This window comes from Bos indicus x Bos taurus, chromosome 16 (assembly GCF_003369695.1).
Source record: "Bos indicus x Bos taurus breed Angus x Brahman F1 hybrid chromosome 16, Bos_hybrid_MaternalHap_v2.0, whole genome shotgun sequence".
Taxonomy (NCBI): Eukaryota; Metazoa; Chordata; class Mammalia; order Artiodactyla; family Bovidae; genus Bos; species Bos indicus x Bos taurus.
Genome location: NC_040091.1, coordinates 67,775,654 through 67,789,419, shown reverse-complemented (window position 1 = coordinate 67,789,419; position 13,766 = coordinate 67,775,654). Strand labels below are relative to the sequence as shown.

Here is a 13,766-nt window from a genome sequence, read left to right as displayed (position 1 = left end):
AACAAGATGATGAGATCCTTTCTCTGTTAGAACTTGTTTTAGTCCCACACACAATGTTATGGGTTGAATTGTGTCCCCCCAAAAAGGTATATTGAAGTCCTAGCCCCAGTACCTGAGAATGTGACCTTACTGTGAAAAGGGGTCTTTACCAAGGTAATTAAGTTAAAAATGGGCTTCCCTGGTTGCTCAGTGGTAAAGGATCTGCCTTCCAATGCAGGAGACACAGGAGACACATGTTAGATCCCTGGGTCAGGAAGATCCCCTGGAGAAGGAAATGGCAACCTACTCCAATATTCTTGCCTGGATAATCCCATGGACAGAGGAGCCTGCGGAATTACAGTCCATAGGGTCGCCAAAGAATCAGACAGAACTTAGCAACTAAACAACATCAACAAAAGGAGGTCATTAGCTGTGCCCTGATCTAGTATGACAGGCATCCTTTAAAAAAATAGAAATTGGGACACAGAGCTGGACACAAACAGGGAAAACAATGTGAAGAAATGCAAGGAGAATGCGCCCATGGGACTGGAGTGATGCATATACAAGCCAAGGAATGCCAAGGAATACCAAGGATTGATGGCAAATACCAAAAGCTAGAAGCAGTAAGAAGGGATTCTCCCCTAGTGCTGTCAGCTTGATTTCTGACTTCTAGTCTCCAGAACTGAGATAAAGATGTCTGGTGTTCTTAGCCACCCAAGTTTTTGATGCACTGTCATGGCAGCCCTAAGAAACTAATATAGGGCAGTGACTAAATAATTTGAAGAAGTAGTTAAATAACAATTGTGACCACAATAATGAGGGGAGAGTCCAGAAGGTTACAAGCGTGTACTGTTGGGGTGATGGGTTGATCTTGTTAAGAGGTTATGGGGCTTTTTTTGAGGAAGGAAAATCCCATGAACAGAGGAACCTAGTGGGTCGCAGAGTTGGACATGACTGAGCCCCCACACACACGTCTTAGCTGAAGCCTGAAGAAATAGTTTAAGTTAGTTTGTAGTAGTAAGAGAAACAGGCACAGTCTAGGCTAGAAGGACTGGCATGTATGAAGACACTAAGGAAAGAAGGAACAGGGCATACTCAAGAAACTGGAAACGAGAGGAAAATCTGGTGAGCTGAGCCTATATAGTAGGTATATTGATTAATCAGCTATGTTACACTGGGGAAGTTATTTTAATTCCTCTGAGGATAATAACAGCAGTAGCTCAGAGGTTAAAGTATCTGCCTGCAATGCGGGAGGCCTGGGTTCGATCCCTGAGTTGGGAAGATCCCCTGGAGAAGGAAATGGCACCCCACTCCAGTATTCTTGCCTGGAGAATCCCATGGATGGAGGAGCCTGGTGGGCTACAGTCCACAGGGTCACAAAGAGTCGGACCCAACTGAGCGATTTCACTTTCACTTTTATCTCATTGGTTGTTAGGAGGATTAAATGAAGAAGTAAATGAAAGGGTCTTAAAAGAATGGCCAACACACATGCTCTGTTAGATGTTACCTCTTGTTATAAGTCCTGTTGTTCTTGTTGTAACTATGATTATTCACAGGGTAAAGACTTTCAAGGCCCTGAGAATGCCCCTAGACTATTAGTCTCTATGGTGAAGGCAATGGAAGGTTAGTGTATACTTCAGGGCTTCAGCTTAACTGGATTTTATCTCTAAAAGCCTCCTCTGGCCACACTGTGGAGGATGGATCAGAGGTTAGTGGAGATGAGGCCGCTGGTGAAGGTCCCGGGGACAGGTGGCGGTGGGGGAGGCAGTCTTCTTGCTTGGTTCACTTTGCAGAATTTGGAGAGATCACACAATCAGCTTAACAATTTTAAAAATTCAAGAAAAAGCTGCTTTCTTCTTTCTTATAGAACAAACATGCCTTGGGTGATGCTTAGGTTTTTAATCTCAATTCTTCCATAAACTTAGTAGAAGGCCTTGAGCAAGACTTGTATGTGCTTATTTAATCATAGACACAGAAACATAGGAGGGAAAGTTAGATTCTATGCTTGTATGATGACATTGGGCTTCCCTTGTACCTCAGCTGGTAAAGAATCTGCCTGCAATATGGGAAACCTGGGTTCTATCCCTGGGCTGGGAAGATCTCCTGGAGAAGGGATAGGCTACCCACTCTGGGATTCTTGGGCTTCCCTTGTGGCTCAGCTGGTAAAGAATCCACCTGCAACGCAGGAGACCTGGGTTCAATCCTTGGGTGGGAAGATCCTTTGGAGAAGGGAAAGGCTACCTACTCCAGTATTCTGGCCTGGAGAATTCCATGGACTGTATAATCCATGGAGTTGCAAAGAGTCAGACACAACTGAGTGACTTTCCCTTAACGATGACATTAATAGTGATCTTAATGGTGACATTAAGATCTCTGGTTATTGAACACATTAACAAATATCTTTAAAAGAGTTCAAACCTCACAGTCTCTATTTGCTTTTCTATTGCCTTTCTATCTTGTGACTCAATTTTAGAAGATAAATTGAATTGATTTGTTCGTCACGCAAAAAAATTGATTTGTTCTTCATTGTTGTCAGAATTTGTGCTCTCAGGTGAAGACATAATGCTGGATTGGCAAATTTTCATAACCAATACAAGTTTTAAATACAGTACTGGATGTGCTGAAAATTCATTAGGAAATGAAAGCCATCAAGAAAAAAATTTAAGTTTAGTTCTCTCTGAATTTATGGCTGATTTTAATAAAAAGCACCACATTTGATATAATTAGTTTGCCTAATGTTGACAGACTTTAAAAATTATTTTAAAATGAATCCATTGTTAGTCTAGATACATATCACTGAAATGTTTATTTCCTGGTGATAGTTTATGATACTCAGCTTTGAAAGGAGAAAGAAAATTTGAAGTAGAATTTCCTCTTTGTAAACTAAGTAAATTCTAATGTTTTCAGAATTGAATCTTATAACAGAGTACCATTATGATAAGGATTTCTTTACAATACCCTTAATCAAGACCTTATTTTCTTTCGAGCAAAGTTATATATGAATGTTAACTTATTTTTATGAGTAACACTTAAATGTACTTACTGTTTAAAGAGCTGATTTTATATGCAAAAGTTGGGTGTTTTGACTTACATAAATTTTCAAAACTGAAAAGAAATCGCATGGGACTAAGAATTGCCATTATAAGAGACAGTCTTGTTTACATTTTAAAATCTTATCATTCTTCATATTTTTGTGTATAGGTGTTTAAAGTAAGCAAATATATAAAGCCATTAAAAATATTGCTGAGTGTCATATATTTTAGAGTGACTTTAATTTTTGCAAAATGAACCTCTTGATAAATTTTGCAAAATTTAATGAAAAAAATGACTTTTTTTTTTTCATTTTTTAGGGTGAGGTACTTTAATCTGAAACCCCCTCAGTAACTTGATGATATTTTCCCAATAGACACAGACAGGGTTTCACTGGTGTGATTCTTTCCTTATTTTGACTCCATGATTAGAGAGATTTGGTGTGTCTTTTTTCCTACAGTATGTCCCCAAGTATTAGAAAAATGCCTTTCTGATACATGTGCATGCGTGCTCAGTCACTTCAGTCATGTCCAGCTCTCTGCAACCCCAAGGACTGTAGCCTGCCAGGCTCTTCTGTTCGTGGGATTCTCCAGGCAAGAATACTGGAGTGGATTGCTGTTGTCCTCCAGGAGTTCTTCCTGACCCAGGGATCGAACCCTGGTCTCCTGCATTGCAGACAGATTCTTTACCGCTGAGCCACCAGGGAAGCCTCTTCTGATACACAGAGGTGCTTAACAGTGAGAGTGAATGGTGATATGTGCCAGTGCCCGGCGTGATTCGCCAACCACGGGCAGAGGGCCTGAGTTGTCATCTCGCCCAATTTCTTACCACTGCAGAAACCGCCTCTGTGATGGTGAGTGCCAGTAGAGTGAACCCAAATCCTGCTTTTCCTCCAGGATTCTCTTAGCATGCTCCCTGGACTAGCAGTGTCGGCATCACCTGGGAACTTGTTATTCGTGCCAATTCTCAACACACCCTCCCCACACACAAAAGACACCGGAAACTCAGGGGCCATGCTCAGCAATCTGTGTTTTAGACGCACTCCAGGCGATTCTGACGTTCACTCCAGCCTGAGACCTACTGCTCGAGACAATGCATGTATGGGCACTGCCCACATCTACCTCTTTGCTTTCTTTGCTCTTCTCCTAATAATGTCCAACTTCCCTTCTGATCAACATATTTGAATTTTAGGCTTATGAATATTTCAAAATCAATACATTTTGGCGTTTTTTAAAATTTGTTATTTATTTATGGTTGTGCTGGGTCTTCCTTGCTCCCCGGGCTTTTCTCTAGTTGTGGTGAGAGGGGGTGGCTCTCTAGCTGGGATGTGCTGGCTTCTCATTGCAGTGGCTTCTCTTGCTGCAGAGCACAGGCTCTGGGGGGGGTAGGTTTCAATAGTTGCGGCTTCTGGTCCCTAGACACAGGTTCAATAGTTGTGGTGCATGGGCTTAATTGCTCTGAGCATGTGGGATCTTCCTGGATTAGGGATTGAACTCATGTCTCCTGCATTGGCAGATGGATTCTTTATCAACTGAGCCACCAGGGAAGCCTCACTTTGGCTTTTGAGGAATTGCCTTCTTAAAGTAACTTGCACGACTCAGGTCTGACTGATACTTCACAGCTTACTTGGAATTTAACTCTTAGGGGTTGTATTACTATCTGTTGCTGCATGGAGAATTATCCCAAAACTTAGCACCTGAAAACAAAGAAACATTTATGGTCTCATAGTTTTGTTTTGTTTTTTAATGTTTTCAATTGAAGTATAATTGATGTACAGTGTTGTATTAGTTTCAGGTATACAGCAAAATAATTGTTATATATTGATATAGATTAATATGCTTATGTGTATGTATATATGTGCTGTTTGTGTATTTTGGAAATTAATCCCTTGTTGGTCATCTAATTTTGCAAATATTTTCTCCCATTCTGTAGGTTGTCTGCTCATTTTATTTATGGCTTCTTTTGTTATGCAAAAGCTTTTTAAGTTTCATCATTTGTTTATTTTGGTTTTCATTTCCATTAATCTAGGAGATGGATCCTCCCCCCAAAAAAGTACTGCTGTAATTTATGTCAAAGAGTGTTCTGCCTATTTTTCCCCTAGGTGATCTCACAGTTTTTGAGGCTTAAGAATTTGGAAGGAACTTACTTGAGTAGTTGTGATTGAGGGTCTCTCCAGAGGCTGTACTCTCAAGAGGTCTTATCTATGACTATGGCGATCTCCTGACTCGAAGGGAGAGGGATCAGCCTCCAAGCTCACTTACGTGGCTGTTAGAAGAGCATAGGAGACTCACTTTCAGGTTCACCCACGCCTCTCCTCTCCCTTATGACATGGAAGCTGGCTGCCACCAGAAGGAAAGATCCAACACCCTTACCCAAGGGTAAGAGGGCACGCACAGGTGGGAAGCCACAGTCTTTTTATAACCTAACCTGGGAAGAGACATCCCATTGGTTACACTGCATTTTGTTCATTGGTAGCCCACATTTGAGGGGGATGGGTTTAGTGCAAGGCATGAATACCAGCAGGCAGGAATCATTGGGGGTCAACTTAGACATCCCCATACAGGTAAATTATTTCTCTCTTCCTCCAGTTCCTTGCTTTATAATGTTTTGATTAGGGCTTTCTAGTATCAGAAATCTCAAGACCAACTGGCTCATACAAAAAGAAAACGTGTGTGGCTTATGGTGTAGTTTGATACAGGGAACTGATCAAATGTTGTCACCAGGACCTGGTCATTTTGGTTTTATCTGATCTTTACTGGCTTCATTCTTGGGTAACTTCTCTTCTCTTGCTGGCATAATAGTTTCCCAAACCTTCAGGTTCAAGGTGAGAGGTATAGCAGGAAAGTCTCTTTCCTTGGAAATCCTGGCATAGGTTCCATTGACTGAGTGGGCTATAGGCCTGTGCCTGAACCAACTGAAAGACCAAGGAATCGGGATTATGTTACTGAGGCCCAGGACACACACAGCACCTTCAATCGGGGTGAGTCCCACAAGAAACATAACAGCCGTTAGCAGGGAAGGTAAGTGGCCCTGGAGGGACCATATCAGGCAGGCATTTCATGGAAGTACTGCCTATACGTGTCGACTCCTCTGAGTTTGCATGAACTAGAATCTCTTGGATAATGGCCACGCTCTCCCCCAGCGTTTTCTCCCCACATGCTGGGGATCACAGGGTCCAGTTGATCTACCGATGCCACCTCTCTTATCCTCTCTTCCACTCCCATCCAAGTCACCACGAAGTTCTCATCTGGACTAAGCAAGAGCATCTAACTCCCTGGGTACATGTTTCCATTTTTGTCCATCTTCTGTCTATTCCCCGTGTAGCAACCAGAGTGATTTCTTTCAAATGCCATCTGATGAAGTTAGATGAAAATTCATCAGTTCCAGTAATTAAAATCCAAGGCGTTATGACCTGGTCTCTGCCTGCCTCTTTAGCTTGACCGCTGTCTGCCGCCAGTCTTCCTCTCTGAGCTCCCCACATTCTCCAAGCTTCTTCCCGCCACAAGGAAGGGCCACAAGCTTCACCTTCTGCTGAGGAAGCTCTTTCCTTGCATTATGTCTCCCCTTCTCTGCCCTTGCTCACCATCAGGGCCCAATTGTGATGTCACTTTTTACAGGCCTTCCTGGGCCGTCCAGCGTTAGGTACGCTCATTGTACTCCCTACCTTCTATTTATTGCGCTTATCAGAATTTTCATTCTAGGTTTATTTGGCACCTTCCCCCTCCAGACCATAAGCTAATGAAAGCAGTAGCCTTGATCTAGCCACAGAGCTTCTGTTTGGTTCCTTGTAGGTACTCAATAGATATTTGATAAACATAATGCATTTCCCTCATCTTAGACCTGTGCAACTGTGTTCTCCAAAGGATTAAATAGATGACGAGATTTATTACAGAGTTGAGATTTGTTGGTGGTCTTGTTCGGCCGGGAGCCCCCGATTCATTGGGTTAGGTCAAGCACAAGAGAGAATGAAATTTTTTTGAGGACCTGTAATGTTAAACATATATATGTGTTTAGTTCTTACAACAATCTCTTGCAAGTTCAGTGTAGTATTCTTATTTTGTGGATGAGGGAACTGATGGTCAGAGAGAGAGAAGGACTCCCTCAAATTCACATTGTTCACAAGTGGCAGAGTTAGGATACTTACAGGAGTGACCTTGATTGGAAAATTCCAGGTCTGAATGGAACTATGGAAAAGTCAGTGGCATGTTTGTTTTGCTTTTTGTTTTATCTTTGAGTAGGGCAAGGTCAAAAAGGAAATTAAACGTGAAAGTGAAGTAGTGTAGATTTCTTGCTGCTGGTTGAGCACAACAGAATCTGAAAGCACTGGAATAAGGAGGGTATGGAATTTGGGGTGCAGAATTTTTATTATGTATTTCAGGGTTTCCCACCTAGTAAAATAAAGTTAGCAGGTGTTGAGTAGCCTGGGTCTGGGAGCATGAAAGAAATAGAGTCCGTCTAGTCTTTCTAAACCACCTTTGATGGGATTTATATGCCCTGAAATGCAGACGTAAAATTAAACAGGATAAACCATCTCATTTCCTTGTTTCTCGAGTTGCAATGATACACAAGCTGGTCTATTCCCCTTTTTTCCTTTTATCTCAAACATGGTGAGTAAGCACAAGAAAGCTCTTAAAGAAGTAGGAGGCTTTAACTGAGGGACTGTGTGGGGCTAGAGTCAGTGTGGAGACAAGTTTCTTGGTTCTTTTGAATTATTTGTGAGGTAAGGCTAGCTTGTTGGAATGATTCCTACTAATGTCAAAGTTTGAAATTTTGTTTGTTTTTAAAATTTTAATTTAATCTTTCTGTAAGTTAAATCTGTGGCCCCCTACCCCCAGCCCTATATATATGTGTGTGTGTGTAAGTGTGTGTGTGTGTGTGTGTGTGTGTGTGCGTGTGTGTATGTGTGTGGAGGATATGCAAAGGGGACCTGAAAGACCACTGCAGCACATGACTTGAGAGAAGGGAAAATGGCCAATCAACATTTGGGACTGGTGGTGAGTCTTACATCCCATGAGTAAGGGCGGCACTACATAGGCAAATTTATTTATTTTTATTATTTAAAATATTTATTTACTTATTTGGCATCATCTGGTCTTAGTTGCAGCAGGTGGGATCTTCACTACATTATTCAGTCTTTTGTTACGGCACATGGACTCTCTAGCTGTAGTCCACAGACCCCAGAGTGCATGGGCTCAGTAGCTGCAGTGCAGTACCTGGGCTTAGTTGCTCCACAGCATGTGGGCTCTTAGTTCCCTCACCAGGGATTGAACTGCTTCTCTTGCATTGCAAGGTGGATTCTTCACCACTGGACCACCAGTGAAGTCCCCACAGGCAGATTTAAACTCTGAGTTAATCTCCCACTTTAGTAAGCATGAGCCGACTGGACAGAGGACTAGTGCTTGGCAAGGTGTGGCTAAATTTGCAAAAGACCCAAATGCAACAGAAAAGAACCATCAAGTTGTTAATTAAAAGGGGAAAAGTTAAAAAAAAAAAAAGGATATGCAAAGTGTTTAGGATCATTTTACTAGGAGAACAAGAAGCCTATAATAGGGTAGAAAATGATTCTGAAGTGAATTCATTTCATTTTCCATAAATGTAAGATACCTAGTCCCCAAAACCTAGAAGGAGGTCAGGTAAATGATGTCTGCAATCACACTTTCATTCGTATGTTTATCAAACATCTATTTATCTGTAGTCACTGGTTACTGTTGATACTATGGGGAACATAGAGCCATGGTTTATACCCTAACTGAACTTCAATCAGTTCAATCATTGAATCATGTCCGACTCTTTGTGACCCCATGGACTGCAGCGTGCCAGGCTTCCCTGTCCATCACCAACTCCCGAAGCTTGCTCAAACTCATGTCCATTGAGTCAGTGATGCCATCCAACCATCTCATCCTCTGTCGTCCCCTTCTCCTCCCACCTTCAATCTTTCCCAGCATCAGGGTCTTTTCCAATGAGTCAGTTCTTAGCATAACGTGGCCAATGTATTGGAGTTTCAGCACCGGTCCTTCCAATGAATATTCAACTGACCTTACAGTCTGGTTAAGGAACTGAGCTTATTGAACTGAGTTTACAGTCTGGTTAAAGCAGCACAACACAGTGTGACAGGTGCACAAACAGAAGCAGAAGTGAGACACCAGACTAGGATTCAGGAGAAGCTTCAACAGCTGGGTGATCTGGAGAATAATACCTGTGACGGTTAGTTTGATGTGTCAACTTGGCTAGGCCATGGTGGTGGTGGTTTAGCCGCTAAATCATGTTTCTGACTCTTGGGACATCATGGACTGTTAGGCTTCTCTGTCCATGGGATTCTCCAGGCAACAATACTGGAGTGAGTTGCCATTTCCTCCTCTGGGGTATCTTTCCCACCCAGGGATAGAACCTGGGTGTCCTGCATTGCAGGCAGTCTCCTGCATTGCAGGTGAATTCTTTACAGATTGACCTACCAGGGAACCCCCTGGCTAGGCTATATCACCCAGCTATTTCATCAAATACTTGCCTGGGTGTTGCTGTGGAGGTATGTTGTAGATATGGTTAACATCTACAATCAGTAGACTTTAAGGAAAGATTACCCTTGACGGTGTGGGTAGGGCACAACTAAGGTTTTCCAGAAAAGAGGAAATTCAAGACCGAAGCATCAACTCTTGCCTGATTTTCCAGAATTATCCTAGAGATTTCACATGGACCTGGCAGCCCCCATAGTTGTGTGTGCCAAAATAAAATTCACAGACACACACACACACACACACACACACACACACACACACACACACATCTTATTTATTCTGTTTCTCTGGAGAACCATACTGATGCAGGATCTTAGTCATGTAAAGTTGGGGAGAGGACTGGGGAAGGTGTGTGAGGGAAGGTGACAATATGCACAGAGGCCAGGAAGGAGAAAAAGAAGCCAGACCAGGAAGCTCCTTACGTGGGACCAAGCGAGTCTGAAAGGGTTTTACGTTGGCGAGTGAGAGGATCAGATTCACATTTTACAAAGGACATCCGATTATTTTATTATTGAGAGCAGAAGTCGAGAACACCGTTTCAATTCCAGCAGGAAGGAATTCCTAATAAGGGAAATATTTTTAATAGGAGAAAGGAGACAGCCGGCTGAGTCTATTCTGAAATTTAAAAAGTAATTTGGCATTTCAAATCGTTGACGGCCACAGCCTCGCATATAGCGTTCTTTTTTCAATCCAGAGCCTTTCAGCTTTACCTTCTCTCCTTCACGTCTATAGCTTCTGGTCCCTGGGGAGATGCTCCAATCTGACCGAGCAGCGGTTCTGGAAGATAAACTCTCTCACAGCGCTGGAGGTGGGAGGGCGGAGGTCAGCAGGGGATTCCCGCTGCGCAAGTGGGAAGGAGGAAAGAGTTTACAAACCGGCTGAAGTTCCGTTACAGCCTGTGTGCGGCGAGAAGACTCGTCCATCACAGCTGCAGCCGGGCCTCTGCCCACTTTCTGCCCGCTCTCGTGAGGGTTCGGTTCCCGCCCCCGCCCCGATTGCCGAGAGTCCAGCTGCCCCAGCGCGGCGGTGTGCCAGTCTGGGAGGCGTCTAGGTTCCTGACAAGCTGGGATCCGAATGCGGAGGTGCGCGCCGAGCACCGAGTTCAGACTGAGGTCCGGGGGTCCCCACCGACCACATTCGCTACCTCTGTGCCCAGCCAAAGAGGTTTTGCCCTGAGAACCAAATGGATTTTTCTTTCATTTCCTTTGCATCCCTAAATGTCTTCATCCTGGCTCCCGGTGCCTTCCCCCATTCGATCAACGTTGTGCTGACAAAAGCTAGTTGCCCAGGTCCAGCACCCTGGAAGATGGTGGGTGGAGGTCGCTGGGGCTTGATAAACCTTCCCCAGGCGCGGGCTGGAAGAAATCAGCATCCTTATTACTGCCCCCGCTCCAGGGATCTCAGGGGGTACGTTTCTGTACAGCCCTAGTGGGGGAGGGAGGGGAGGATGCCCACGTGCGGGAGTCCAGGACCCCGCTCCCCAAAGCTCGGTCCCACACCTTGCAACCCGACCTGGAAGGAGACAGGTTGGAGCCGGGTACCCGAGAGCGTGAGTGAGGATGTAGAGAGGGGGCAGGGTTAGCGGACCGGTCCGAGAGGAGAAGAGGCAGCAGGTGAACCCAAGGGCTGGGCCCGCAGGCAGGGACGCGGATTGAGGGGGCCTCGGAAGAGCCAGGGGAGACGAGGCGAGGGTTGGGCTCGCAGGGCTGGCGGGGAGGCGAGCCCAGGCGGTGAGACGGACGGGGAAGCGGGGGGCGGGGAGCCCAGGGGGAGGGAGTTCCGAAAGGAGGGAAAGGAGCGAGCCTGGCAGGGAGAGCGGCGGTGGCCGGCCGAGCTGCGAGCTGGAGGGCGCCAGGCGCTCCCAGACCGTGCCACCCCCACCTTCGCCCCCGGGGCGCCGAGGGCTCTGCCGGGGAGACGCACAAAGACATGCGAAGAGGGGCTGAACGAGGCTCGCGCACAAAGACGCCGGGGCGCACGGCCGCTCGGGCTGCACCCACCGCCCCCGCGCCGCGCCGCGCCGGGGCCGGGCCAGCGCGCAGCCCGGGGCGGAGCGCGCGGCGGCGGCGGCGGCTGCGGGCCGGCGCGGGACCCGGGTCGCCCGCGCTCTCCGGGTGACCCGGGCCCGGCCGCAGGCGCGCGCGGGGGCGGCGGCGCCCCAGCCCAACTTGGCCTCGGCCTCGCCCTCTGCCCGGCCCGCGGGTGTCCCCTCCTTCCCGCGATTCCGTGTCTTCTCACGCTCCCCTCCTCCCTCCCCGCGTCCAGCCCTGGCTCTCCCCACCTTGTAAAACAAAGCCGGGGGAAAAAAAATGCCTGCCTGTGCAGCTCGGAGCGCGCAGCCCGTCTCTGAATAAGAAGTGAGTACAATGGCGTGTTGTTTGTAAAAGCTTCAAGTCCGTCTTTTTCAAAAAAAAAAAAAAAAAAAAATTGTGAATGCTGCATGCCTCATGCTTCCCAGCGCCTCGCGGGAGAGAGCCGGCTATAGAGCAGGAGGTGAGACCCCCGGGTACCCCCCCTCCCCATCTCCCGCCGCGCGTTTTCCGTCCCAGCCAGTCCCGGGAGGGTTGCAAAAGCCCCGCTGGCAGCACGCGGACGTTTTCCACCTTTCGTTTCCCGTCCAAGGTGTTGGATCCCAGTCTGGGGTTGGAGGCAAATCTATCCCCAGATCGACTCCTGGCTGCTTCTCCCCACTCTCCCGCGGGTGCCTGGGCGTTTTGCATCTGTCTTGGGTATAGGTTTGGGACACTTAGGGGAGTTTCCGAAGGAGGAGGGTCAGCTCTTGGGAGTCGCCCGACGGGTGACCCTGGTCACACTTGTTGCCCACAGCGCGGTGGCATAGGCAGTGGTGCTGAAAAAAGCCCATTTCTCCTGGAATTGAGTCGTCAGTTGTGGCCAGGAGCGAAGAAGACAGACGTGGGTGCGGATGAGAGGCTAGGATTAAGCGGAGGCTGTGAGGTGCTGCAGGCAGAGAAGGGAGGGCGTGATGGTGCCCAGAGTGTGTGGAAGGGGTGAATCTTTGATTCTTTATTCTAAGGAGCTTCTCTTCATGATCATACATCAAACGACATGGAGATGGAAACCCAGAGGGTTCCCCATATTCGTGCAGAAAGACTGTTTTTTTTTATTTTGGTGTTTCACCAGGTTCTGCCCATTCTGTCTGCCAAATGTGCATTATATATATTTCTGCTAATTAAAAAGAAAAAGCAATAACTTAAAAGAATTAAAATACACCAGGAAATGTTTTAGCTTAATAATACACACAGTACACACACAGTCTTTAAAAAAAAAAAAAATCTCTTCCTTTTCCCCCTAATCATATAATATCTTAGTTTGGCGTTGCAATTTAGGGTTGGGATTTGGGAGCATCAAGGTAAACGGTCTTGGTGTTTTCCAGTGCTGCAGACAAGAAATCAGTGATGGGAAAAATCAGAAAGATGAGAAGAGAGCACAGAGAACTGGGGAGGAAAGGCTTGGACAGCTTCCTTCAGAGAGATAATGTGGAGTTTCTGAGTGATTTTCTGTTATTTTTGTTCCAAAGATGGCTTAATTTTAGATGATGACCTTTATTTTTCACTGAGACTCACTAAGCAGCTTGGAGGTGGGGTGAGGTGGCTAGACAGCAGATGACAGTAATTTCAGCTGTTATCAACATTTCTATTAAAATGTTTCAAAAAATTAAAGCCTTGAACACGTGCTGTGCCGTGCTTAGTTGATCAGTCGTGTTGGACTCTGTGGTCTACAGTCCAGACCCCATGGACTGTAGCCATGAAACACATTTCCAGTGCTTATTTGAGATGAAGTTTCCTTTATGAATATCACGTGTTAAAAGGTGTCTGCTAATTTGTGGTTTTATTTGAAGCAGGTGACTGTATCAGGAGGAAAATGTGTACATATCTGTGCGTAGCAGGTTGAACCATTTGAAACTGCTGAAATGACCTGTACTTATGTGGAATCCCCACTTGGAGCCCAGGCTACAGTTACTTCATCAGGGGGCTGACTTCCCTTCAAAGTCAGAATCATTCAGAGTTATGCTGATTGAGGAGCACTCTGTTACCTGCCATCATTACACAACACTCCTTACTTAGGTCTGGTGCTTCACATAGCTTTGTTTGCAAAGCTTCTTTCTGATGGGCAACAGATGATTTATTTTATGAACTCCAACTGTGGCAGTCCTACATTTAACTCACAGTGGTAGACAAGAGGGCAGAGTATGTAGTCATGTGAAAATTGACACTCCTTCAGTTC

General features: G+C 45.8%; 1 protein-coding gene across 4 annotated transcripts in view; it reads left to right on the top strand.

Annotated features, from left to right (window-relative positions):
- The window catches only part of KCNK2 (potassium two pore domain channel subfamily K member 2), a 225,661-nt gene that overhangs the window by 76,031 nt on the left and 135,864 nt on the right, over positions 1-13,766 (top strand). For 2 of the 4 annotated variants that reach the window (XM_027565603.1, XM_027565601.1), the window contains exon 1: positions 11,909-12,014. The exons of 1 other annotated variant lie outside the window; for it this stretch is intronic. In XM_027565603.1, the coding sequence (XP_027421404.1) occupies positions 11,969-12,014 (46 nt within the window). In that variant the 5' untranslated portion in view covers positions 11,909-11,968. Of the gene's footprint in view, positions 1-11,640; positions 11,879-11,908; positions 12,015-13,766 lie in introns of those variants that run through there. One more of the 4 variants, XM_027565605.1, reaches the window with a different exon arrangement.